This window comes from Metarhizium robertsii (genome assembly GCF_000187425.2).
Source record: "Metarhizium robertsii ARSEF 23 chromosome Unknown MAA_Scf_7, whole genome shotgun sequence".
Lineage (NCBI taxonomy): Eukaryota > Fungi > Ascomycota > Sordariomycetes > Hypocreales > Clavicipitaceae > Metarhizium > Metarhizium robertsii.
In genome coordinates, this window is record NW_011942215.1 from 1,535,149 (window position 1) to 1,562,475 (window position 27,327).

Consider the following 27,327-nt stretch of genomic DNA (forward strand, 5'->3'; position numbering starts at 1 on the left):
TTTTTTTTGGCTATCGTCCGTAGAAGCATTGGTTTTACGGCCCGCAACAGCAAACCTTTCCTCCAACTCAGTTTCCAACAGTCAAAGGCTCGAGAAAGCCTATACACCTAGCCACAATGGCTACCAGTTCGAAGAATGACCGTAAAAGACAACGATCCGAGGTCGAAGAACCACTACCATCAACGGCGGATACCCAAATTGTAGGAGGCCAAAGTACGAAGCGTCCACGAGTAGAGGAACGCAGATCCTTGTTCGTCCGCTCGTTACCTGCGAATGTCACAAATGATACCCTAGCAGACTTTTTTTCTCAGCATTTTCCTGTTAAGCATGCAGTCGTCGTTGTCGATCAAAAGACCAAAGAGTCCAGAGGTTACGGCTTTGTTACACTGGCAGATTCTGACGATGCTCTGGCGGCCAAGACCACTTTGGACAAGGCAGAGTGGGAAGGAAAGCGTATTCGCATTGACATAGCTGAGCCAAGGAAACGAAACGCCGCCAATTCAGAGGATACCGTCCCTAAAAGGCCTGGGAGAGAAGAAAGTCAAAGGCCACCGAAGCTCATTGTGCGAAATCTGCCTTGGAGCATCAAGACCTCTGAGCAGCTCTCCAATCTATTCAGAAGTTATGGAAAAGTCAAATTTTCCGACTTGCCTCAGTCGAAGGGGAAGCTCCGGGGCTTCGGGTTTGTCACAATTCGGGGCAAGAAGAATGCGGAGAAGGCCTTGGAGGGCGTGAACGGCAAGGAAATCGATGGCCGGACATTGGCAGTTGACTGGGCTGTGGACAAGGAGACCTGGGAAAAACAGCAGGATCTGGAGGCCGAAGACGAAGTTCCCAACCGTGAGGAAGAGAATCGTACGGATGAGAAAACCCTTCCGGAAACTGCTTCGTCGAGTGATGACGACAAGGATGACAACGACAATGACGATGACGGTACCGCTTCTAAGCCTGATAAACACAACGAACTCGACGCAGATTTAGAAAATTTTATGAAAAATCACATGCAAAACATGGAGGACGAGGATGAAGATGACGAGGACGATGACGAGGACGACGACAAAGTGGACACTAGCAAGTCAAGTGCAGAGAAGAAAACTACCGATAATTCCTCCACTGTTTTCATTCGAAACCTTCCTTTTACAACGACGGATGAGCAACTCAAAGGATTCTTTTCTCATTTCGGTGCTGTGCGTTATGCCCGAGTTGTCATCGACAAAATTACAGAAAAGCCTGCTGGCACTGGGTTTGTATGCTTCGTGAAGCAATCCGATGCCAAATCGTGTATTAAAGAGGCACCTCGACCTAACGCGTCGGCCGCGGGGTCGAAGCCGTCACTACTGCTGGACGAGAATGCTGACCCTAGTGGTAAATACACTCTTGACGGCCGTCTCCTCCAAGTTGCTCAGGCCGTGAACAAGGCGGAGGCAGCGAATCTAGCTGATAATTCGCTTGCGAAACGCAGAGAGAAGGACAAGCGCCGCCTATATTTGCTCTCTGAAGGAGCCATTGGACGAGGATCTCCTCTGTTCGATTTACTCAGTCCTTCTGAAATTCAAATGCGCCAGGCCAGCGCTGCACAGCGGAAGAAACTTGTTCAAAGCAACCCTAGTCTCCATCTCAGTCTGACACGACTGTCTCTGCGGAATATCCCTCGAAACATTGGTTCGAAGGAGCTGAAGGAACTCGCAAGAAAGGCTGTTGTGGGCTTTGCCGTGGATGTGAAAGAAGGTCTTCGGCAACCCTTATCCAAGGAAGAGAATGCCCGAGATGGTAAAGATGCCAAAGAGAAGGAGCGCCAACGAAAATTGAAGGGCAAGGGCATTGTTCGACAAGCTAAAGTGGTTTTTGAAAGCAACCAGGGATCCAAGGTTGATGAGATGAGTGGTGCTGGAAAGAGTCGTGGATATGGTTTCATTGAATACACGTCACACCATTGGGCTCTTATGGGGTTGCGGTATCTCAATGGCCACCAGCTTCAAGGCGACAATGGAAAAAAGCAGCGACTGATTGTTGAATTCGCCATTGAAAATGCGAACGTTGTTCAGCGTCGGCGTGCCGCCGAGGAGAAGTCGGGTGAATCGCAGCGAGAAGGACGCAACACCCGAACTGAATTGGCAGATACTAGCAAGGGCAGGGCACCAAAGTTAGAACGACGCGGAAAGGGTGCGAAGCATGAAAACGGAGAAACGCGAAGCCATGGCGATGATAAACAAAAACACGGAGCGTCTAAGGCTGAGGACATGCAGCAGAGACTTATTGCTCGTACAAGGTTGATGAGAAAAAAGAAGGCGAAGGCTCGGGGTAAGAGTTAATACAGGCGGTAAGATGGTTTTCTCGAGACACGGCCATTGAACAACATTTCACGTAAGCATTTAGCAAGTTGCATGCTTGGGAAGGCAAAAAAGCAGTAGACGGCTCAACGTAGCTATTTATATATTATCCACAAGGAAGAGGGAGCTCAATTGGCATCAGAAAGACGTAATCAACTATCCCGAGAGGGACAAGTCCATCCAAAGAAAAAGAAACACCACGTTCCCACGATGTAGTAAATTGGGTGAGGAGTGATGATTTCCCCCAAGGAAAAAAAAAATCACTAATCAGGTTGGGGGTATGAAGCGTTATTTCCAAAACCAGCTTGATTTCTTAGAGTCGGCCCCAATTTCGAGGGGTTCGTTGCTTCCGGCTTCAATGTTGTTTTCGTTATCCAGGTGCTTATCGGCTGGGCGAATGGTAACATAGGTTTCACTGCCAACCTCGTTCCCATCTGCATCCAACGTTTTGCGGGTGACGGTTTTGTGCAAGTAGCCAAACCGATCCACATGCTCATTTTCGTTTGTCACAACCTTATTCGTATCGTGACTATCAATGTATGCCCCATGCTTCCCTTCTCGAGACTGAAGCTTGGCTTCTTCTGAGATACTCTTGACGAATGTATCCCACGATGAGGCGCTCTCCTTGAATTTTGAGGATATCTCAGAGAAGAGCTCCTCAAAGGTATCGGGCCCTTTATCCAGTTCCATCTTTTCCTCGCGGCCGGTATAGGAGTTCTTTGCGCTATCCCCCCCAAACCCCCGTTCCAGTTGTTTGAATGCTCTGCCTATGTCTTCAAAGAAGTTTCCAGAACCAGGGGCATCATGGCCATAGCCTTTGCTGACGCTTCGCCAAGCATCAGCCGCTTGCCGGTCCAGCTCTTCGTGAAAGCTAGTCCAGTCTGGCTGGTGTGCTTTGAAGAACTGAGCACGACTGGGAACCTGGACTAGGCCCTGGGATTCAAGGCGTCGCAGCCAAAACCAGGTGGGTTCTCCGGAGGGGAACATATCCCGGAGCAGTCGCCTTTGCTGATAGCGAGTTGTGATGTCAGGGAGACTCTGGCCTTGCGAGACAGCAAGGAGATCCTCAAAGGCGTCTTCAAATGTGAAAATAGAGCCATCTACTCCCGTGGGCAGATGGTTAGGAACAGGTTGAGGAAGGTGGCGAAGTGTAGTTGGTGCATAAGTCGGGGAGGAGATCAGCGATAAGACGTCCATGGTGGCGTGCCTTTTGTTGTCGTGGATGTCCATGGTTAAAGTCCTTGTGGTGAATATGACTGACGGGAGAAGCCCGCCTCCTCAGGTTCGATATCTCCAGCGTTACCCGTAAGGTCGTGGCTGCACAGACGTTGCGGTGGGCGGAATGAGTGGCACGCTTTGCGGGGAGTCTGTGGCGAGGAAGGTGAGAATGGCCCTATGTTACGCGAGAGAAAGATGCATCAATGAGAAATGCTTCAGGAGGACCCCGAGTCTGGCGATATCCAAATAAACGTTGCCGTTGGACGTGTTGCTCAAGAAGTGGTATTTGGCCTTTGGGGTCATGAACAAGTCGTGGCCTTGTATGAGCTCACGAGTTGCACGAGTCTGGTTGACATCTGAATGATTTTTGTGGGCCCCGGCTTCCGAAAAGCAACGCCGTAGTGTCCGAGCATCGCCGCTGCAGGCTGCGAGCCCTCTAGGGTAGCCAGGTCAATACTCCGTACTCGAGGTAGGTACGAAGCCGATGGAACCTGAGGAACCTGCGCTTGTTGTTCTGGTGTCTGGCGAGACATTGAAGCTATAAAACGCATGTTTTAATGGTCAAAAGGAGCACTGGGAGCCAGAACCCCGGTTTCAGTGTGGCAGCCAGGCAGCTCTTGACCCGAGCTTTTTAGCTATTCATAGTCGCGCTCACATCGCAACCTAATAATACTCCATGTACTCCGTACCTACCTGCTACGTACGGTAGATACCTAAGTAGGTATGTAGGGTAAGCACCTGCGAGCTACTCCGTACTCTGACGTACTACGGACGAATGCGACGTATGCCAAGCCTCCGTACTAACAGCCCCACCCATGTCGAACGCCGCTCCGCAACTCACCTCAAGTGCTTTCACAAACGTCACGTCACATCACACCTGAAGTCTGCAGCGACCGACTTCTCCTAGGGCTCTTCTTGAGTTTCCCTCTATGTCGCCACATCCAAGAGTAGCCATGATCCGACTAGGCCCTTGATCCGGAAAGCTTCTATCTTATTTCCTATCTGCCTGTCCTGCAACCCTGATGGTCCTGGGAGCCGAGCGCTTCAACAATCTTCAGCTTGCCCTCGAAAGCTTCCCGCGACTGCGTCTGCCGGCCACGACGCTCGCGCTGCCTCGATGGACACTGCGACAGGGGCCTTGCCATGGTCATTAACCACCGCGGCTACGCGACCCGCGGCGAGCATAACAACGTCGACGGCAGCTACGGCTACAGCTACACAGTCCCCCGGCGACCCCGGCGAGGTTTTGCAGCAATGGTCATCTCTCATTGGCATCGTCACAGCCATCGTCGGTAATGTCCTCATTGCGTTGGCTCTGAATGTCCAGCGATATGCGCATACGCGACTACATAAGGAACGAGTGCGTGTACGGCAGCGGGCGCGTGCTGCCTTGAAGCAGGCGCAGAGTAGCAGCAATGGTGCATCGTCGTATGGCACCATGCCCGGAGAGCCTAACGGGCATAGGAACGGCAACGGACGCAGTCATGATGGCTCTGTAAACGGTGCCAGTCGAGTCCATGATGGGCCAGAATCAGTCGAAACTGATCCTCTATCTCAGTCTTCCCAGTCAATCGCCCCGACCGACGTTGACAGCGCTGATGGAGAACATGACAAAACTACATCAACATACCTCAAGTCCCCATATTGGTGGCTGGGACAGATCCTCATAACTCTGGGCGAAATGGGTAATTTTTTGGCCTATGGATTTGCTCCTGCTTCGATTGTGTCACCATTAGGCGTCGTGGCATTGATATCCAACTGTATCATCGCGCCTGTAATGTTCCACGAGCGATTTCGCGCCAGGGATTTCTGGGGCGTCGTAATTGCTGTTGGAGGAGTTGTTACCGTTGTCTTCAGCGCAAATCAGGAGGAGACCAAGCTGGAACCTCACGATGTTTGGCGCGCAATCACTACCATGGAATTCGAAATCTATCTCGGTGTCACAGTCTCGTTGATTGTCTTGTTGATGTGGGCAAGCAGCAAATATGGTAGGCGCACTAGTCTGATAGATCTCGGGCTTGTGGGACTTTTTGGTAAGCGACAAATCCCACCTTTCCCTTACCCATTGCATTGCGATGATATTAACCGTGAATCTCAGGTGGTTATACTGCGTTAGCAACCAAAGGCGTTTCATCTATGTTGTCATCGACGCTTTGGAGAGCCTTCACGACCCCAGTTACATATGCTCTGCTTCTCATTCTTCTCGTCACAGCAATCATGCAGATTCGATATGTTAATAAAGCATTACAGCGCTTCAACTCCACACAAGTCATCCCCATTCAGTTCGTTCTTTTCACACTTTGCGTCATTCTGGGAAGTGCTGTTCTTTACCGAGACTTTGAAAAGACGACGGAAAAACAAGCCGTAACCTTCGTAGGCGGCTGCCTCCTCACCTTTTTTGGAGTTTTTCTTATCACCAGTGGTCGGCAACAAAATGAGGCCGATGATGAGGACCTATTGTCTGATATCGACGGGATCGAGGAGACTATTGGCCTAACAAGACACGGGGAAGCAACGGCGGGCCCTCCACCAGTCCAAGACGTTGAATCACCGAAACCACCGTCTCAAAGATCTAGCAAATTGTCGAGAGTCAGCTTTGCGGATACAGCTAAACCACAATTTCCTCAAGACAAGTCCGACAAACCACGAATCCGTCAAGGCACATCCGACAGCGCGCCAAACTTAATCGATATTGAACCAGATACTCCTGTTTTATCCGATAACCCTTGGCGAGAGTCTTGGTCGTCCGCTGCGTCCCTTCCTCGTGGCACACGAACCTTCTCTACCGACTCGGCGGTGGCGGAATCTGCTGTGATTTCAACACCAAGCAATTCTGCTGCCACGACTCCCGTCCGAGACTCAGCTTTCACCCCTACATACCCTACAGACAGACCCTTCACTCCTCGTCAGAGTTCGGGAGGACTCTCCCGGGTTCCGAGCCATCATCGCTCCAAGACTTTCATATCGCCATCGCCGCTTTCTTCTACAGTCACGACTGTTGTAAAGGACGCATTCCTACGAGGATATGACGCATCTTTGGCAAATACATCATCACTGAGAAGAATTCGGTCTAGCATCCGTGCGGGTCTGTTCTTCAACTTTGACGAAGATGAGCAGAATATAACAACATCGGACCTTCCATTGCCAAGTCCCCTGGAGCCTTCTGAAGATGAGCATAGCGAGACAGATGACCCATCGCGAAGGCGGTCGCGAAGCGTCAGTGACGTAATAGGAGATTTCTTCCGTCCTAAGAAAAAGAGCAAGAATGATACCCCAAGCGGTGACGTGGAGTCTGGACCGTCTCATAATTCTGAGTAGCATAACGCCAGTCACTTGCAATCTAGATAATAAGCTTCATACCCCATAGTTTCAGCGCAGTCCAAAAAGTCTGTGGAAAGACGGGCTTCTTCCCAGGCTTCTTCTTTTTCCTACTCTGCGATTCGTTTTCTTCATTTCCTGTTGGCATACTACAGTGATTTCTCGTTCTGTTTTACGCGATACGTTTGGCCGCGAGTTACAGCAAGGGAGCTGTTTTCGGTATTTGGCGTGTGTGGCGAGCATCTATCTGTGCATAAATTGGATTTCTCACATCTCATGCATTCCTCATCTAGAAGAGCTAGCGTTGTCCTTTCTTTCCCCCCCTGAAATCGACATGGGGAATCTTCCTGACTGCAGTCATTTTGTGGCGAACTGGGCAGAGGATTCCTTGATTCAATGTACACACAATACGGAGTAGATGAAATTGGTAACTGCATGACCGCACTGATATCTCATTTAATACTGATGGCACTACGTACGGAATACGCCGCAGGGCTTGACGTGTTTCTTGCCCTGTATTTGGCGTTAGTAGTACTCTGTTTGCGAATTGGATGCCATTTCTTACGTGACCATGTTACACGGCAGGGCTGAGTGTCCAAGTCTGCCGGAGGCCGATTTTGGTCGGGGCAACGGCATCTATGATCTGATGTTGTCTCAATGACAAAGTAGGGTTATGCTCCCTTCGGCCGAGACACTCACTCCTATTTAAAAGAAGAATCACCGGGGAAAAGAAATGAAGAGAACCTTGCATCGCCGTATGAATCGGATGAATGCCGACACACACATACGTACACATCATCAGATGTGTTCTTCATGCAGCTCTCGTCACACACACGGACAAGGGGGCCCTTCACTTGTTGATTCTCGTACGGAGTATGCAGTCCATTGAATCACACGCATGAGCTCTCAGTAACACACGCATTAATGTCTCTCCCAAGATGAGCAGCATGCTCGGCTAGAAAACGAAAAAACGGGGGCAATGCGGACGTTTGCTGTTTTGTTCCTGGTTGAAGAGACAGCCATATCGCAGGGCACCGCCCACATCACATGATGAGGCTGTTTCTTGCTGCGCATTAGCATAGATACGAGGAAATGGCATATTTTTCTTCGTTCTTTCCCCTGTCCATAATAGCAGGCAGCCCTCCCGAGGCCATGGGAATAGCAAACAAGGCCCCAGCCGCAATGTTATGCAATCAAAACCCGGGGGGATGGAATATCCGCCTCGTCATGCCTGATGATTGATGCCCTGTCGGACCGGGATGGGGACAGAGGACTCCATGTGCGCGTTTAACTTTGTTCATTCTCTTATTACTACCCGGGGGGATGGATCAAGGTCGAACACGATGTTTGCATGAATGTAAAGTGGCCGGGGGGGGGCGAGGTTTTGCATGTTCTCTGGGAAGGGGAAGCGGCCAAAGGGGGAAAGACGAGGCGGTCGGTGGAAGGAATCGAGCGACGGCCTCCCCAAAAGCGAAATGCACATGCTCCAAAGGACAAAAAGGTTTTGATGGGCTTCCGAATCTGCTTGTGACAAGCGTTGGATGGATGTTTCACTTGCGAAGGCTAATGGCTAATGGCTAATGGCGAGCGACTGAGCACACGGTCCTCTCCTCTTGCCTCCATCCCGCTGCCCCGAGACACGGCATCTGAGCTTAAAAAAAAAAGCACTGTCCGGGTAAAGTGGATGGCAAAAAAACTTTGCGTTGGATGGACGAGGCACTGCGCCGAGAAAGTGAGAGGTGACAAATGAAGAATCGCATTGTACGGCAGTCTGTGCCGTCCGGGGAAGGGGCCTTGCGATGCGAGTCAGTCCACCCGCCCATTTGTCCTTTTTCCCTGATACTAGTACAACAGAGACGAGGAGTCGTGAAGTCATCAAGTCACAACCCCCTTCCCCAAAGTCTGCTGGACATGATCTGTCTCACCATCAGCCCAGATCCTCGGCAGTCGGTACTTGTCAGCATCTGAAAGAATGGAGGTGCCTGATGAAGCGACCGTCAAAAAACTACTCCGCTGCAACCACAAACACACGGCAAGGTTCCGTATAGAGACATTTCTGAGGTTGGCCCGCATATTTATCGGACCCGCAGTGGACAAAACCGGACACATGTTGACATGCCACCGTCGCGTCAAGCCGTTGTCAAAAAGTGGATGGCACCTCTCGTACTATGCTGGTCGTTATTGGCCTTGGTGTCGCCGCGGAAGACGGGATGGAAGAAAGATGGACGTACAGAGTAAGACATGGCAACGATGGGTACTGGGTTGAGACTAACGGTAGTAATCATAGATATCCGGAGAGGGTTAGTCTTTTTTTGAATGCTTGCACCAGAGAGGCTCCAGATGTCCAGCACAGATGGAGACGGTCCCTCTCGAGGCTCTTGTTGTTGGACACAATGTCTATGTATGTATTCTGACGCGGCGCCGTGGCACGGCGTTGTTAGCCAGGGACGATGAAGTTTGCATCTTCTACTCCGTACCAGTACCATAGAGTATGTACTCCGGGCATGGAGAAAAGGAAGACGTTGTTGCCGTGTCTGATACATTCGATGCGCGCTGAAGCTCCGAGCAGTATCACCGGAGAGCCCAACCGACTCCGCCGTTTTGGTACTGACTGCATGGAGTAGTTCTCCGTACACGCGTGGCCTATATTGGTCCATGTTATGATTTTCGGCAAACTGACGGAGGTTTACAATGTGGTAGTAGGCCAACTCCTCCGATTCCATCGCGCGCGTCTCCGCTTACGTTTAAGCTGTTACATCGGCAAAAGCTTATCGCTCCGAGAGCTACCAGGGGAACCTGTCTCACGGAGCGCGTTTGTGCATGATGGCCGGTCGTACGGAGTAGCTGCGACGAACTATCCAGGCTGGTTCCGATATAGTAGTATGTACATACAATACGGACGTGTTGTTTCCCTACTGGGGCGAGGACCTGCCAGCCAGGGAGGCAATTGGCGACAAGGTCGAGATTCTGCATTGCTGACTGTGTTATGCTAAAAGTAGACAACGTTCTTGCTCCAGGGATATGCTGATGAGCTGGATTGGGTCAACCGGAGAACGACGCGATATAAGCATGCGAGCTGTCTCTCACAACAAACAAAGAGATATCATGCATGTTCCGTTTGCGAAAGCTTTGCCATCACACCATGTCACGCGTCCTGGTTTGCTGGTGACATGTCCGTGTTGACTGAGGGCGCGCTGAAGACGGCGCCCCCAATACTGTACCAGACCTTTCGCAGACTGGTGATCCCTGTCCATGTGAGAACCCTGCGCGCCCGCAAGAGCCAAGGAACCAGAGTTGAGTCCCCGTTCCATTTGTTTCTCTGTTTGTCTTCTTCTGTCAAACGGATCCAGTACCCAGTACGCTTGACGGTGCCTGTTGTCAGGAACACCCCCGTAAGCCGCGGTAAGACGCAGAGGTTTTTCGCTCTTGATGAAACGGAGCTAATAGTGGTGGACTCGGAGCTTTGAAGCTTCTCCGCATTTCTGTAAGGCAGTCAGTCATTGTCTCGATATTCACAATGAAGCGGAGCGGTTGGCTTTACTTGGGCAAGCTTGCGGGTGCGGGATGGATCAAGAAATCCGGAACGGCATCCAGGCACCAACAATCTTCCAGGACACGAGAGCAAAGTCCCAGAGAACTGGGTGCAGGCCAGCCATGGACAGGGGAGCCCCGAGAGTGGCGTCAGCAACCCAGCACAAACTGAGGGGAAGGGCTGGCATCACCAGCGTGGGAGGATGGAAAATTTGCAACTACACATTGGACTTCAGGAACTAGCCACTAGCGACCCAGTGGACGAGCGACTGAAGCAGGGTTCAGTTCAAGAACATGTCTGCTCCAAGAGTCCGGAGAAGAAACACCAACTCCAAAGCGGGAGTAGATTGAGGCCGATCGGAACGTAATGAACATGATGAGCAAGAAGGCATGTAGTACGTAAGCGTGTATGTATGTACCTTGCTTGACAGTGCATTTGACACCACATGGGCGACCGAGGTGCTCGCCCTAGTGCTGCAGATGTCGTTCGGGGTCGGCGCGTTTCTGGACTCAGCGGACGAGCCCCTATTCCATGGAACTGTCGTCTTTGGCATTGCGGGTTTGCATGTTCAAGAGCACGATGCAGGCTGCGCCAACAGCGTGTGGTTGGGCCTTGGTCCAAGCATCGATGTCTCCCGAGCCGACCACCATTCTTGAAGGAATCACCCCAAGTCGGCAACACGCAGCATCAGCCATGGACATGCCTCTAAGTAGCTTGTGCGGGAATTTGAAAAGAATAACATTGAACCAACAAAAGAGGGACTACACACTCGCGCGCGCACGCGCGCGCACGCACGCACACACACGCACACACACACACACGAAGGAAAGAAACAAATCTCATCACTCATGTACAGCTCCAAAGCTCACTCAGACAATGAATGGCGATGGTGGCTTTGGGGGGCCATCCACCGCTCCCGTTTTTTTTATTGTCAAACTCTGTTGCTCTCAAGACAAGATTCAACGCTAGTGTCTCGACTCTGATCTATTGTTCGAGTTCAAAGCTCTTTTGGCGGGTACCTGTCTGTGCAGCAAAAGAGTTCTCCGTGTCCTTCGATTTGGGTTTTCCCATACCGTAACACACCGCACTGTAAGTGATTCTAGATTTCGTATGGAGATGGGGAACGGCTTCAGTGCTGGATGGAGCCTGCCATTTGCCTCATACAATCTCTTGCGTAATATGTACACATACGCTTCGTTTCCGTCTGGGCCGATAGCTTCGCAAGTAGTATGCAGTAGTCACTCTGTACACACACTGGGAGCCTCGTCAAATCTATTTACGAGGTACTTGTTTGTACCAGAAACAGCCCAGAGTCATGTTCCTGCCAGCGCGGCTGTGGAATTCTCCATGTCGCCATGTCGTCCTACAAACCCCTCAACTACGCCATGATTTCAAGCCAGAAATAGCAGCTTTTGCACAGCCAGATCATGACGAAGCCAGTGGCTGGTCCAAGAACCAGCCTACTAAGTACACAGGTGGTCCACATCTACCTTCTATGTACTTTATGTAGTTACTTCGATGTACTATAGATCAAGCAAGACCATCACGAACCAACAATAAGGCTGGCTTGTTATAGTCAAGGCAAACCAGCCAGCCACTTTCCTCAACTGACCCTGTTTTGGTCTTTCGCGCATGGGAGTTGGAAAACGAAAGTTCCCCATCTTGCTTCGGCGCAAGGCCCCAATTTGTAGCCGCATTCCAGGCGGAAGCCATTAGAACATTGACAGCAGCCTGGCAGAGTATGAACCCCTGGGTCCGCTATGATTGAGATTGCCATTGTGTCTGGTGCAATTAATTCTGACCACGGCACATTCGGGCAGCCGCACTCTCCAAGATTGAGCTGGTTGCGGTACGCGTGTGCTGCAAAGACGACGTGATGCGGATCGTGATTTTGTGAGTGGAGAATTACCAACTACCTAGGTAGGCAGGTTGGTAGATACTACTCGAACGCTTTGGGAAGAGCGTCTGGTGGGAATACGTATCTCATTATCCACCAGTTGCCTATCATGATGCATGATACAATATGTATTGCACATTGTACATACTCAGTACTCCGTACGGTAGAGCAAGTGACGCATTGCGTGCCGATGTCATTGCCGCGTTGCACGTCCGCCGTCATTGACGAATCAGGCATTGGATTGTACGGAGCAGATGATGCCGAGATGGTTAGATGGCGTGCAGGAGTTTGCGTTGACTGCCCGGAGCGGTGTACTACCTTGGCCGGTGCAAGACTCTCTCTGTATTACGGAGAACCGCATGATCTGTCCTGTTCAAGAAAAATTCGCGTCTTTGTCCGGCTCCCAAGGTACCAACAGGCATGCAACAGGGATGCGGCAGGAACAACCGGGGTGCCATGCACGCGTGCATATCACATTGATTGTACATGATTACGTCGACCAGAACGATACAGAGTGCCATTCTCCAAGTACCCAGATACCTCGGTGCCTAGGTGGCTACTGTGGGTACGCTCAGTACAATAGACTCCGTGCGCTTAGTGGAGGTCGTACAGAGTACATGCTCGGCGGATGACCACCACCAACCGCGTCCAACAGCCCGACCCCAGGCAGGAACCAAAGCAAAGTTCGCATGGATCATCACTCGAAACCACCCGTTGACATCTACTAGCTTTCTCACCTGCAACGCTCGAGTCTAGCTGCCTCCTAGTAGACTGTGGTTGTCCGTGTCTTGGTAAGAACAGACACGCTTCAATAGATCGTTTTTTTCTCGTTCACCAGGCACTGGCCTCGGAGGTGCTGCCCATGGCGGAGGTCCAAAATCCCACATCCTCCTTTGCAGAACGCGATATTGATCCTTGGAAGAAAGGAAGGGCCATTGTGGGCTTCCGCCACGAGTTCCCTGAATCATGGCTCACTGTTCGCCTTGCACGGCACGAAAGCATCAGGTTGTCATGCAATTGTACAATACGGAGTACAATACGTACAGATCCGGCCGTCTTGTACAATCACCAGCTACGAAGAACGGAGTACAGCCCGCCCGCCTAAAAAAAAAATCCCTCTCCACGGCGTTGACCCGTCAAGTTCGGATCACAACCCTGAACGCGATGCCCCATGGCGACCACCACTGTTCAATAGCACAAGGGCCAGCCACAACAAACACCCAAACGCGTGCTACGGAGTACTCCTTGGGCTCTTTTTGGCCCGCGAGATCCTTGTCCAAGTCGCCGTGTATGAGCGATAACTCACAGTGGAGATGAGGTCTGGTGGAAACTCAATCCCTGCGGCTTACCTCGTCTGCCCCCAACGAACCCCTAGCAAAAAGAGCCAAGACGGTCAAGGACATCTCCTTGTCTGTTGGTTCCTTTTGGGATGGCCCATCCCCCATCATGTAATGCAAGTTCTGCCCCAGCAATTGTCAAGCCCTACGGTATATGTATTTCGTAATACTCACCTCAGCTTTGGTCGTCTAGGAATTGTCTCTTTTCTATTGCTTGGCTGACTGGGAGAGGGCATGTACGTGCTGTCCGCCAATGGCAGGGGAAGCATTGCGGACGACAGAATACGGACTTACACAATGCCTCACGGAGTACTCCGTGGTGCACGCAACTATGGGGTTCGACTTCTCAGGCCATTCAAGCGACCATGTCGTACCTGCATGGAGCTGCAAGCCAGGAACCACTTCTCTTCAAACCAAGCCACGAGAGCTCGGGTGGAGTACAACGTAACTTTGCCTCGACCCGACGCTTCGGGTAGGGTAAGCCTCTCTCTTTGGCCATAATCCTCGCTGCTTAGCTTGTTGTGTTGGTAGCATGCACCCTCCGAACCAACTTGTGGCACTTCCGCTATTCTGTTCAGGAAGCTCGCTAAAATGAGATCTTTCTCAATTGATAACAAGAAGCGTTTGTGGCTTGAGAACCAACAGTGCTGAATACAATGACGCCGGCGCTGGAAAGAACTTAAGGAATGCTGCCGCAGCTTCGCAAGATGCCTTAAGCACTCAACCACCTTCACAAACACCTTCCTACCCATCTACCACCGGGTGTCCCCCGTTCCGTTGACCGAGCTGCTGTAGCAGTGGATTCCGACAAAGTCTGTGGTCCACTGGAGATCGACTGACGAAACCGCCATTCTGTCGATGAAAGATCTGACTGGATTCGCCGTTGAGAGACACTACTAGCGCCACGGTTATCATCTCAGACCATTGCACGCGTCGGCGACGACGCTCTTAGTTCGGTATTTGCACATGGGACAGAAAGTCAATCTTCTTCAGGATTTGCTTTTGAGGGGCTTGTAACAGGGAAAGCCGACGGAGACAGCTCCATCCGCCAACAGACAAGGAGTTTTCCAGCCCGGCGCCTGTCAAGAGGAATCAGCCACGACAGGGAGACTTTTAGTTCAACCTGGTGTATTTCTATTTTGATATCTGGCGTTTCACGGCCATATCAGAACTCAGTCGGTCATACCACCGGGTCCAATTGCCCGTTCTTACGTCTATATCACAGGCTTCGAGGTGACCAACACAGACCCGGGTCCGAGGTACCGCATCTAGTCGCAACCTCTGTTTTCAAAGCCCCCATTCAAGGCCCCCATCCACCCCAGACACTTTGTTTGTTGCTGGCTTCCGTCTGGGCCTTTGGGATACCCCTGTTTTGGTGGCATTTGCAGCCCAAAAATTCAATCTACATATCTCTCTCATGTACCGTCGTCTTCCTTATTAGCTCCGGCTAGTCACTTAACCCCACAACTTCTTCAGGTCCCCTGCCTGCTGTTGACCGTTGATAGTCTCACACAACGGACTGCCCTGGTAACACGCCCATCCCACGGTGGTATGCCGATCACATCGCAGTTCCGGTTCTGAGCAAAGGCTCTGTTTGTCACGGTGGGCCAAACACGTTGTCAAGCTTCGGAGGCACGAATCTTATCGTCACCCTCCTACCCCTTGCACCAAGTAAAGATGTTTGGTATTGGAGCAATAGCCCTGCACTCTGGGCACCACGATGCGGTACCCACCCAGGCGCCGAAAAGGGACCCAAAACTACCAAAGATGCCGCGACCTTTCACTTCGTCTTCACAACTTCACACACCATTCGATTCGTCATCCATGGAGCAGCTGTCAAGCGCAAGTGTTGCTGACTTCCTTGGTCCTGCTCTTGATAGCCCTCCTTCTCCCCAGAAGTTGCGGCTGCTCAACAAGCAAATGAAGCGAGCATCCCATTTACAAAGGCACCATGGGCACAGGACTGCTTCTTCCGAGTCGTCATCCTTATCTTCTATGAATACGGCTGAGCGTCTACCTTGGGAATTGTCACTGGACAACTTGTCCCTCGTTCGAAGATCATCGATTAGGTCCAACGATAGCAGTGCCCCATCTCGAGATCGCCCCGAAAGCATACACAACTTTGGAAGGAGCTTTTTTCATCGCCGAGGAAAATCCAAGCGCGAAAGCAGCACCCAGAACTCCTCCGCCAGCTCAATATATTCTGGAGATATGCCCTCTGAAAATATTGGTCATGGAGGACGAGAAGGATTTATCCCGTCCATTTTTTCCAGAAGGAAGCCATCGCGGGATGAAACTGCGCAGAGACGACCGTATATTTCAGGGCCGTTCAATTTTCAGCACGTCGCCCACACACAGCGGGATAATGTCGTCAACAACGATCTTCATGTCAACGGTCCGGAGACGTTGAACGACGCCTTAACCGGCGGATTCGAGACAAGCTCTTATTCACGAAATATGTCATGGGAATCTATTGGTGAAGTGTACCAAGAGCAAACCTCTGGCGCTATCTCTCGTCCGCCCCTAGTACCTCGCCATACTGCCCCCGCCTCCGGGCCTCGACGGCTTCTACAGCATATTCGATCACAAGAACGGCTTCGAAAAACCCCGTCACAGCCCCCTCCTCGACCCCCTAGATCCCCAATACAAGCCAATGGCTTCTGTACGCTTGGGTCTCTGCCACCTCCCCGGGGTTCCAGCCGACAATCCAGCTACCAAGATATCACAGACGTCATCAACATGAATGCAGCTGCCCGGGCTCAGACAACTAACGAATTCTGCCAACCATTTCCTTTCGGTTATGCGACTTCTCCTGAATGCATAATCGACGATTTAAACTCTCATGAGCACAGCTATAGTCAGACGCAAGAACAATCCCCACCTGACGAAACGCGATACTCTCGTGTTATGCTGGGTGCTCGGGATTCTACTTGGCCTCTGGCAATTTCAACGCCAGCATCGTACGAAACGCTCCCTGATGTCCCCGAGGAAGAAGAGCAGCACGGCATGTCAAGACGATCAAGGCTTAGCCTTGCAAGCAATAATTCTTCTCTCCGCGGCAGCCAATCTGTTCCAATGTTGCGATCGCTTGCCGAATCTCGAAGGCCAACAAGTGTAGTTTCTGAAACCCTCGGAGGCCTGGGTATCATGGGCCTGGATCATATCGTTGATGATGATGATCACCAAAGTCTGGTCCAGCCAAGGACACCAACAAGAGAGAGCTGGGAGGATCTCATAGACTATTGCTATGAACATGAGGCAGAAGCCAACTGTGACTACCAATGGGATCGTCCGTCACTGGATACTGCCAGAGACAGCTTGACGCCCCCCGCAAAGCTAGTGGCACTGGATGACAACGGGATTGAGCCTGCATCTAACGGAAGTTTGTCTGCCGAAAGTCATGGTTCTCTATCCCTCGTATGGCAAGAAGCATCATCTCTCAGCCCAGCTAGCCATACATCAACTCCCGTGGAGCATGAGGTAGTCACACCAAATTCCGCTGTTACAAACAACTTTTCTTTACCGAGGGGTGACAAAAAGAGTATTCGTTCCCTCAATATGAAGGAACCCCGACACAGCTCTGGCCTTGCCACATTTAGGGAATCTCAGACATTTACGCTGTCTCCTTCATTCCTCATCCCTGTGGATTATCAACAACAACCCATGCTTCTAAGTGACGACACTGAAAAACAGGCCTACTCCGATTGTGATCTTGTTGGCGGACACTTTGAACAGTCGGCCTTGCATGAAGATACGAACTCATCGGTAGGAGTTAACGGATCATCTCCATTGCTTGATCAACGTTCCAGCACCTCGACTAATTCTACATCTCGCTCAAACTCTACCGGAAGACAATATAGATCGACTAACTCGTCTTGGACTACGCTTGCTCGGCGTACCGCCAGTACCACCTCGCTCAATAAGATGGCGGGATCACTGACTGATGACTCTGAACCACTCCCTTCAGCTCAACCCCCAGACCACGATCAGGATGGATCAGAGTGGGCTGGCACATATCCAGCGGCTCAAGACCATGTCCCTGACATGATTCCATTTCCTCCGTCGAATGGGCTCAAGAAATATTATCACAAGAGCCATGCTAGCGAGTCTCAGGTTCGCGACGATGCACCTCCGCTGGAAGAGAGTGTTAAGCCGAAACGTCCGAGGGCCAAGACCACAAGTTTGCCCGTCCAATCTCCTCCCCCGGTGGGACAGTATGCACTGTTCCCACGAACATATATGAAAGCCACAGGGGAACACATTTGAATTAGTTCACCCATGAACGTGTGGAACTCTGTCTTGCTTTAGGGCAGTGCAACCCTTATGACAATTGCTTTGCTACACCATGGTAGATGTGTGGCGACAGTTGTGTTGTTTGTTTCATCATGTATACTTTTTTGTCTCTCGCTAGCGTTATTTTTCCAGTCTGCTCATTAGACCTACTTTCGTTGTTTGGAGCTGAGAATTTACTAGAGGCGCATGATCATTTCATATTTTGTTTGTTTATCTTGTGTGTTCTACCATATATGCATGAGCTCTCTGAGGCTAGGTTCCTCAACGGTAACGACTCATTTCATTTTTTTTTTTTAGAATATCAAAATTTGTCTCCGCGAGACACGGTTCGATGTATGCGGGAAAGATTTTCTTGACAAGGAATGGCGGTATCGAAAAGTTGGACTATACAAAACAAATTTCCCTTGTGTGTGTGTGTGTGTGTTACTGGACCTGGGACTGGGTTTGTTTCGAGAACTGACTGGAGAATTTCTTGGCTTGCCGATAGGCAACTACCTCCTACCTGCTAGGTAGCAGGTAAACATTGGCTGTTTCTGGGCGAGTGTGGAATACAGCTGGAAAGATGATACTAGACTTTCTGGGCAAAAATTGCGATGGAGGGAATGACCTTGTTCAATAAAACAAAATTCCAACCACTTTTTTCACTGAAGTGACCAGTGTTTAAGCATATTTGGCTAAGTCTGCTAGTACCTACCGACCTACTCAAGGTACCTAGGTAGGTACTCGTTAGGAAATCAAACATGTGAATGTTTTACGGCTTAATCTCAAAATCGATAGTTCGAAAAGAAAGCAGGTGGTCTCATCATGAAAGGCAGTTTACGGCATCACAAAAAAAGATGGTTATGAAATGATGGATCCGTTGTAAATCATCTCTCCGGTGAACCCGCTAGTCGGGTTGTTGACGCCGCCCAACCGTCCTCTCAAAAAAGTACTTGTACACAATGTCACCTCCCCTGTCATCTAACAATTACCTACCATCAAGAACTGAAGCCGGATTGAAGTGAAGGAAGCCAATGTGAGATAACGCCACTCCTCACAGCAACACAACTGCCCAGTTTTGAAGGCTTTTCTCCTGCACCAGTATATGTTCCCTCCCGATGCCCTGGTGTCTTAGTCCCTATGTTCATAAACTCCTACGATTCCGTGGTCATTCTAACCAGTCTTCTTCTTCTTTTTGGGGCGTTCCGCCTCGGCTTCCTCGTCCTCGTCTTCATCCGCTTCATCGGCATCAACATCGCTCTCAGCACTGCCAGAGCCTGAGCTCTCATGTGCACTATCATACTCCTCAGCCACATCACTGTCACTGTCAGCCTGGAAATCTTCATCCACGCTTTCTTCATCCTCATCGGCTGAGCCACGGTCCGCCTTGTTGGCGACAACTTCATCGTCTGAGTCGTCCATGTCCTGTTCGCGGAGGGCGGCGGCAAGCATGTTGGCATCTTCATCGATTTCATTCTTGACACGCAGACCCTTGAGCTTGAAGAATGTCTCCAGAGCCTTGAGGTCTTCTCTGTTAATGTTGCTGAACTGCGACGACCCGGCGCCATTCTTCATCACAACGGTGATATCAAAGGTAGATAGGGTGGAGACGGCACCACCCACTCGGGAGAACGTAACGGATTGTGTTTGTTCGTAGGCAATGTACGTGGCCGGCTTGGGCACGAACATGAAGGCCTTTTCCAGGCAATACAGGAATCCCTCGCTGGCTTTAATGGAGCACTTGATACCGTACTGACTTCGGTGACTAGAGACGGGTAACAAACATGATTAGTGAGCGACAGTCCAAAAGGAGAAAAAAAAAAATTGCCGGGTACATGTGAGGCTTGAATAATAATCCAAGGTACGTACGTGATAAAGTCTTTGGCTGGTGATGAAATCTTCTTATTGGCCAGACCACGGAAGATCTTGGCAACAACGTGGTGCAATGGCTCCTCGTAGTGCGGCTCCAGCTTGTCTTTGTACTTGGATTGCAATTCTGACTCCTCGAGGTTCAAGTCAATGGTAACCTCCTCGTCCTTCTTGAATTGCATGACAACAAATGGGTATCGTGTCTGACCCTGACGTAGTGGAGGGTCTAAGCCGATACACAGCATGCAGTGCATCTCGTCAGGCTTGGGAAGAACCATGAATTTCTTGATAGCCTCGTATTGGATCTTATAATCGTACGTCTTTCCGCGGAGTCGGAATGAAGCTTCATACATGTCGATATCGAAACGACCTCTGCCGAAGGACATGTTAGCAAATCAGGGTCAAGACAGGTAGACGCTTCTTAGGGTGCCGGGGGCTCATGACATCATACCTCGGAGTAAGATGAAGCACGTCGAGGAAAGTGGCGATAGTATCGCCAGCAGTCTCTCCAATCTCAGCCTTCTCGATGAGGGTGTCGTAGAAGAGGGTGGCGGCATTCTTCTCCTCGGCTTCCTCCTCCTCGGCGTCGTCACCATCAGCTTCCTTCTTGGCAGTGGTAGTGCCAGGAATATAAAACCGCATTTCCACGAGCTGGTCTCTGCCACCACCGGCCTTCTTGCCTTTGCCGCGAGCGCCACCAAGCTGACCATTGGTGCCTGTGTCATTTGAGTCCTGGGGCAGGGACATTTCGACGGCGACCTCGTTGCGACCAGCCAAGTTGGTATTGCCAATCTCCGAGTAAGGAAGCTCAAAGGCCGGCTTGTTTTGCACACTAAAGGTCAATTCAGCCTTGGCGAACTCGGCCTTGCCCCAATTCCAGCCACGGAGCGCATGCTCTTTGTTTTCGAGAACGGTGCTGTACCAGTTCTTGAAGACCTTGCTAAGCCGGTCGTAATCCTCCTGTTGAAAGCCATCGAGCTGAATGATGCCGGAATTCCGTTGCAAAATCCGAATTTCATACCCCTTGGCTGCCCGGCTCCATTGCGCACCACCAATGTTGGTCTGGTCTAGGGTGAAGGTGTCACCTCCATTGGACGGCTTCCATCCAAAGCCCGTCTCGGCAAATCTGCATTTGCCGCTCTCCCTGGAAAGGTCGAGGTAGATGCTGTCGAAGCTCTCGCTAAAGAAAGCGAATGTTAGTTGAGACATGTCTGCGCGGTTTGCCGTGACAGCAGTGCGTCGCCAGTGCGAGTTCACGATAGCTCGAGCTACAAACACGGCGCGCGAGGTATCGCTGCCATGATGCAGAGGCGGTCCGATCGCTAGCCCACAAGGAAAGAACTGAGAATTAAACAGGTGTAGAGCTACTCACATTGCAGTCATCTTGGGCGATGTGCACAGAGACGCTGGTTCGACACAAAGGAGAGATGGCAGTAAGACGGGATGAAATGCGTTGCGGCCAAAAGCTGTCAAACTCTCGCCAGTACTTCGAGATCAAAATGTTGGCGCACCAGCCTCGGATTGGCTGCGTCGTGGGGAAATCTGGAGACACGCGCCGGTCGGCGCGTCGCGAGGCACTTGTTTAATTGATGTGCTTAGGTAATACACTCGTGGTTGCTATTGGCAGTTGCCCAGACGGTCAAGTGGTCAAAGTGGTCATCTGGGAAGGGCCCGGCGGCCAACCTAGCGCAATAGCGGTCACATGTGCTGGTTGGCGCGATGCTGATGCTGAATCAGTGGCCCTGAACAGCGCCCTCTGACGGTACTTCGCCTCTCCCGAGGTCACATCATGACACGCAGTTAGTCATCCCCGCCCCCAACAATACCATTCAATGTTGACCCTTGCATCGGACCCGTCCCCGCCGACGACGGGCTCTCGCTTGCGCATGCTTCCAAGTCCGAGACCTGGGACCGCGGGCCATGACAACATCGCCGCCACTCCGCTCGCTCTTTGAATGTCACTCGTTTTCATCCTCCTGCTACAACCTCACTTCCCCCACCTCGCGCTCCTGTTTTCCTCTGCCAGTTTTCCAGAGCAGGACTCCGCCATTTCAACCTTCCTCCTTTCTTCTCTCTGTGGCATCCATAGCTTTGTCTGCAGAGAGGCCTTGCATACGCTCATGGTATCGATTCCCTCCAGGGCTGGATTCGGCAGCCGTTGACCATGTTATCGAATTTCGAGCCGTCTCGGGTGCTGGCGCGGTGCACCTCTGCCGGCAGAGTTACCGCAGTCTTCCTGCTATCTTTATTGGCAGTTTCTCCTCCGACGGCTGCTTCGCACCTTTCACCCATCGATCGAGATGCTGTCGTAGGTCAAGATGTCTTTCTTCCTCCAGCCATCGTGACGCCATCGAATCCGGAATCTCCCCGACCAGCCGACCACACATTTACACTGCGTCACATCTATCATCATGGTACCGACCGGCATCCGCGACTCCATCGCAGCATGGATGTAACTCACGATCTTTCGTCGTCACGCGTCTTTCTCGCCGCTGAAGACGGCCATGCCGAACATGACCTACCTCATCTCAGTGCCAGGAGTCGTGGCAACACCATACAGCGTCTCGTTGATAGACGCCCTTCTGTTGTAGACCCCATGGTTGCCCACGCACGTCAAGAGGGATATGTTGCTGTGCTTGATGCTTCAGCATGGACAGTTGATGATGTTCCCTCGCCAGATGTTACAGATAAAGGCACAGTGCTTAGCTTAGCTTACATGGCCGCCAACGCCTATGTCGAGACAGAAGACGCTGCCGATTGGTTAGACATCGGTGAACCTTTCAACCGCAGTGCAGACTTTGGCTGGCAAAGCGATGGGTTGCGTGGACACATCTGGGCCGACGACGACAACTCAACAATTGTTATCGGTCTCAAGGGAACAACCCCTGCCGTCTTTGATGGAGATGGTACCACGACCAATGACAAAATTAATGATAACTTGTTCTTTAGTTGTTGCTGCGCGCAGCAGGGACAGTGGACTTGGCATCAGGTTTGCGATTGCGCCACGAGCACGTACTCTTGCAACAACACCTGTGTTACCAAATCTCTGCACGAAGAAAGCCGGTACTACGCCGCCGCCCGCGAACTTTACTCCAACGTCACTGAACGTTATCCCCATTCTACAATTTGGGTAGTAGGCCACTCATTGGGTGGAGCTGTCAGCTCCTTGCTAGGTCTGACGTATGGTTTGCCCGTCGTCACGTTCGAGGCTGTTCCCGAGGCTCTTGCTGCGACTCGCCTTGGTTTACCCATCCCTCCGGGTTCTGATCCCAAAGCTCCTCAAACAAGGGAAAAAACTGGCGCGTATCACTTTGGTCATACGGCTGATCCCATCTACATTGGCACCTGCAACGGTGCTACTGCGTCTTGCTCCTTTGCCGGTTACGCGCTGGAGACGACTTGCCACACTGGCAGCGAGTGTGTCTACGATGTTGTTGCCGACAAAGGATGGCGTGTAGGGATTGGAACGCACAAGATTCGAGCAGTCATCTCTGACGTCATTCTGAAATATGACGATGTCCCCGAGTGTTCCATGACCCCCGAATGTCGAGATTGTGCCCAGTGGAAAATGTATGAGAGCAACGGCACAGAGACGACGACAACATCGACGTCAACAACGACGACTCGTACGCGAACACGAACTTCAACCTGCAAGACCCCAGGCTGGTGGGGTTGCCTCGATACAACGACTACAGGAGTCACGGCTACGAGTACCAAGACTACGTCCTCGACATCAACTTGCAAGACACCGGGCTGGTTTGGGTGCAAGGATAAAACAACCACCACAAACCCTATCACTACAACCTCGGATGTCACTACAACAACCCATACGCCAACAACCACGTGCGAAACACCGGGAAAGTGGTGGGGTTGTTGGGATAAGGATGAGACTAGCACAACCACAACCCCTCTACCGGGCACACGTACACAGCCGCCCATTACCAAGGGTCCGACATCGACAACATGGACAGCTGCACCAACCAGTAGTGCTCCATCTACGGAAAAGTGTCTCCGTCGAAACTGGATAGGATTCTGCAAAGAATGGGAAGGGGGCAAAGGGGTAGACGCCTTTTTCCCAGATGAGATGTAGTGTTTTCTTCCGGGACTGATGTACCTGGGACTCGAATTTTGGATGCGTAGATGGGAGATTGATGAGATCATTATCATCATATATTCCCCTCTTGACGAGTTGCGCGATCTCTGGTTGCAAATCCAACATGTTATGGAGCCACCGGATTTCCTTGATTAAGCAGGAGGAGCATTCACACATATACACTATACACACATACACGCAGCGTTTCGCAGGATGGCTTAGTCTTGCACTGCAGATTTCAGTCTCGTCATTTTTTAGAGTTTGTTCTGTTTTTGGCCATGCTGGCTTGGCGTGGTAGAGGTTTTTTTTTGGTTCGTTTGAGTGTTTGCTTGTCTAGCGAGAGGCGTTTGAATACTTGGCATATATTGGATCATCGTGGACATCGATAGAAGTCAGCGCTAGCCCTGTAGTTAGAAGGCAACAAAGACGGCGCACTCCATCTGTAGGCCGCACCGGATAGACCACCAGTTCTATGATCAAATTAGCGAATTCCACTCCCTCTGTGATGTTGGTTTTTGTGAAGGCGACAAATACATGATGGAAAGTGCCAATAAAAATAAACCTATCAAAGTAAGAGAGATTGCTGTTGCACTTTCCTTGATTGCGCTGAGCGGGCAGCCAGGCATAATGTGGGCCATGATGTCAGCGGTAGTGGAACGCCGCCTCGATAAATTTATTGTCACCCCTCTAACGCGTCGCTTTTTGCACCTTTTCAATTGCAACTCAACATCCACACATGGTTGCCACCACGCGCATGTGGCTCGACCACCAGCCAGCTAGCCACGAATTATTCTCCCCTTGGTGACATGGAGGATCCGTCTATGATGGATACAGAATCAAGAACATCTGACAGGGACACATCGCAGCTGTCCGATCCGCCCAGCGATCTCGATAGCTCGGACAGAGACACCCCCGACACCCCGGCCCAGCAGACAGAATGGCTTGCAACAACGCGAAAACGCCGGTCCACGGCCGGAAATCGTATGAAGTCAATGCTTGCTAATGAAGAGCCAGACTCAGACCTGGAACTTTTATTCGCCGAAGACGAGAATGACCAGGGCTTCTCCGACGTTGGCGAGGATGGCTCCGACGTACACATGGACTCCTCATCCGACGACGAAGATGACAACAACGCCAACGACGATGACTTGGAAGGCGAAAAGGAGCTAGAGCGCCAGGCAAAAGAAAAGCGCGCTGCCCAACGAAAACGAAGAGCGCAAGAAGCAATCCCGGCCAAGTTTAGAAAGAAGGTTCGCATCGACCCTACGACCAGGGCATCTGTCCCAGCTCCCGCGCCACGTCCGAAAAAAAAGTCAGAACGAGCCTCATGGCTGCCGTCGCCTGCGGATCTGCCTACCCGTGCCTCATCCCGACAGACAACTCGTATATCCAAAGAGCAGCTGCACCAGCAAATGGCAGAACGTGAGGCGAGGAGACTCAAGCAGCTCGCACAAATGGAAAAGAAGGCTGCTCGACTCGAGGCCCTGAAAAAACCTCCCATGACGCAGGAGGAGAGGCTAGCGGAAGCTGCGATTGTAGAGAAGCGCAACAGCAAGAGTCTCAATCGCTGGGAGGAGGCAGAGAAGCAGCGCGAGGAAGAGCGAAAGGCTAAACTGGCTGCTCTGAACCAGCGCACGCTCAAGGGGCCAGTCATTACATTCTGGAGCGGAAGAGGCCAATGGGATGATGTCGAATTGCGGTCGCTGCGTCCATATGTAACTGAGGTGGAAGAGAAGCCCAAAAAGAAGAGAGAAAAGGTGGACAAGACCGCAAAGGGAAAGGGAAAGGACAAGGATGGCGGGAAGACTGACGAGAAGAAAGTCTCCAAATCGACAGATAAAGGCAATCTCCAAGGTGCTATCAGAGCTGAAGATGAAAATTCAGAGACACCCAAGGCTGTCGGGAATTCCACGATAGATAAACCAGCAATAAGCGACGACAGGAACATGGAAAGCGGCAGCGCAATAGCCAAAGATAACAAGCCTTACGTACCACCAATGGCCGATGCAGGTACAACCGAGGCTGTGAATTTGCCGACGCCTACAGAAGCATCGCCGGCCCCAGCTGCGGACGATGCATCAGCAAGCAGGGAGGTATCAGGCAAAGAGCCAAACAATGAGCCTATGGGCGCAAAGCCCGAAATCACAGACGATGCAGCTTTAAATGCACAGGAAAAAGTCATTATCGTTGGGGGATCAACCAAATCCTCGGGGGAATCCCCCACAGCTTCAACACCTATTCTCAAGGAAGAGACCGTCGCTTCGACAGATTCAACTGTGCCACAACCTCCGGCTTCTGCTCCTACTCCAACCCCCTCTTACTCTCCTGCCTCCATTCAAATTTCTACAGTGTCGCCATCAAATCGCCCAAGCGGACTGGCAGCGCCTCCGCCTCCTCCACTTGCAAGCTCCTTGGCTGCTACGGCTGGTCCAACGCGCCCTCCGGAAGCCAGGCCATCGAGCGTCCTGGCCGCTCCAATGCTCGTCCCGCCGCCAGGAATCGACGTGAACGTACCCTCGCCAGTCCATGCTGCACCCAAATCGAACGTGCTAGCACTCCCTAATACAATCCAGTCCACACTCACACCACCGTCCGTCCAGGCCGTGGAAACAACGACGGTGGCAGGACGATCCGCATCTTCAGCAACCGCAACCGCAACAGTCAAGGAGGTTGATGCAAAGCCAACAATACCGGCCGACTCCGACCTTCAACCTGCCCGACATCAAGCAGCGCATAAAAGCAAGTCGGGAAGTCCAATAGAGTCCGAGGCCCCAGACGTACCTGAGGTCCCTCGCGATATGAACGCAACAAGGAACGGCATTATCTACCAAAATTTTGATGGGAATGCCATACGTGATAAGAATATTCAGACCCAGATTCTGTTTGGCCGCAAAATGACCAAACTCGCCAGTAAGACAGCCCCGTTGAGTTACACACGCAGCGTCCAGTTGACCCAGCGCCAACAACTAACAGACTATTTCAACAGAGCCTACACCTGCACCAATCTGTGTCATCACAAATAACCCAGCACGCTATCGGGATCCCAAAACCAATCTCCCGTTCTACAACATGTTCGCATACAAAGAGATCCAGCGGCTTAGCAACGGCGACTACCAATGGAGTCGCATCCTCGGTGCATGGGTGGGAAACCCGAAGCACGCAGCACGTGGCGTCCCTGAACGCTTCCTCAATCCTGGTAGTAGCGGGAAACTAAAGACCCCGGAAGGACACGAAGACTCTAAAATCAAGCAACGGGAACGACCTGAGAAAAACAAGGAGGAGGGGCAAGAAATACATGTAGCTGCGGCTGGTAAAAATGCTGCTATAAAGACTGAGGAAAGTGGTGGCCCTGGGCAAACTGCACAAGATATACATGTGGTAACGTAGCGAATTAATAAGACTGGGAATAAATAATAATATAATATATTATACTTCTTATATATCTAAGTATATTTTATTAT

The 27,327-nt window shown here is 51.3% G+C and overlaps 7 protein-coding genes across 7 annotated transcripts; 5 read left to right on the forward strand and 2 right to left on the reverse strand.

The window, feature by feature from the left end:
* Positions 1 to 116: 116 nt before the first annotated feature.
* On the forward strand, positions 117 to 2,312 carry MAA_00511 (ribosome biogenesis protein Nop4; the record flags this gene model as incomplete). The annotated part of the gene is made up of 1 exon (XM_007818509.1): positions 117 to 2,312. One exon carries the CDS (start codon positions 117 to 119, stop codon positions 2,310 to 2,312), a length of 2,196 nt encoding a protein of 731 aa, XP_007816700.1.
* Positions 2,313 to 2,618: 306 nt separating this feature from the next.
* On the reverse strand, positions 2,619 to 3,560 carry MAA_00510 (uncharacterized protein; the record flags this gene model as incomplete). The annotated part of the gene is made up of 1 exon (XM_007818508.1): positions 2,619 to 3,560. The coding sequence occupies one exon, from the start codon at positions 3,558 to 3,560 to the stop codon at positions 2,619 to 2,621; it is 942 nt and encodes a 313-aa protein (XP_007816699.1).
* A 1,105-nt stretch (positions 3,561 to 4,665) lies between these two features.
* Positions 4,666 to 6,866, forward strand: MAA_00509 (DUF803 domain membrane protein; the record flags this gene model as incomplete). The annotated part of the gene is made up of 2 exons (XM_007818507.1): positions 4,666 to 5,581; positions 5,647 to 6,866. 2 exons carry the CDS (start codon positions 4,666 to 4,668, stop codon positions 6,864 to 6,866), a joined length of 2,136 nt encoding a protein of 711 aa, XP_007816698.1.
* Positions 6,867 to 15,399: 8,533 nt separating this feature from the next.
* On the forward strand, positions 15,400 to 17,898 carry MAA_00508 (PAK-box/P21-Rho-binding protein; the record flags this gene model as incomplete). The annotated part of the gene is made up of 1 exon (XM_007818506.1): positions 15,400 to 17,898. One exon carries the CDS (start codon positions 15,400 to 15,402, stop codon positions 17,896 to 17,898), a length of 2,499 nt encoding a protein of 832 aa, XP_007816697.1.
* Positions 17,899 to 19,077: 1,179 nt separating this feature from the next.
* MAA_00507 (FACT complex subunit pob3) lies at positions 19,078 to 21,156 on the reverse strand (the record flags this gene model as incomplete). The annotated part of the gene is made up of 4 exons (XM_007818505.1): positions 19,078 to 19,669; positions 19,774 to 20,145; positions 20,225 to 21,067; positions 21,146 to 21,156. The coding sequence occupies 4 exons, from the start codon at positions 21,154 to 21,156 to the stop codon at positions 19,078 to 19,080; spliced, it is 1,818 nt and encodes a 605-aa protein (XP_007816696.1).
* A 781-nt stretch (positions 21,157 to 21,937) lies between these two features.
* MAA_00506 (autophagy related lipase) lies at positions 21,938 to 23,863 on the forward strand (the record flags this gene model as incomplete). The annotated part of the gene is made up of 1 exon (XM_007818504.1): positions 21,938 to 23,863. One exon carries the CDS (start codon positions 21,938 to 21,940, stop codon positions 23,861 to 23,863), a length of 1,926 nt encoding a protein of 641 aa, XP_007816695.1.
* Positions 23,864 to 24,690: 827 nt separating this feature from the next.
* MAA_00505 (YL1 nuclear) lies at positions 24,691 to 27,253 on the forward strand (the record flags this gene model as incomplete). The annotated part of the gene is made up of 2 exons (XM_007818503.1): positions 24,691 to 26,776; positions 26,853 to 27,253. The coding sequence occupies 2 exons, from the start codon at positions 24,691 to 24,693 to the stop codon at positions 27,251 to 27,253; spliced, it is 2,487 nt and encodes an 828-aa protein (XP_007816694.1).
* Positions 27,254 to 27,327: the final 74 nt, after the last annotated feature.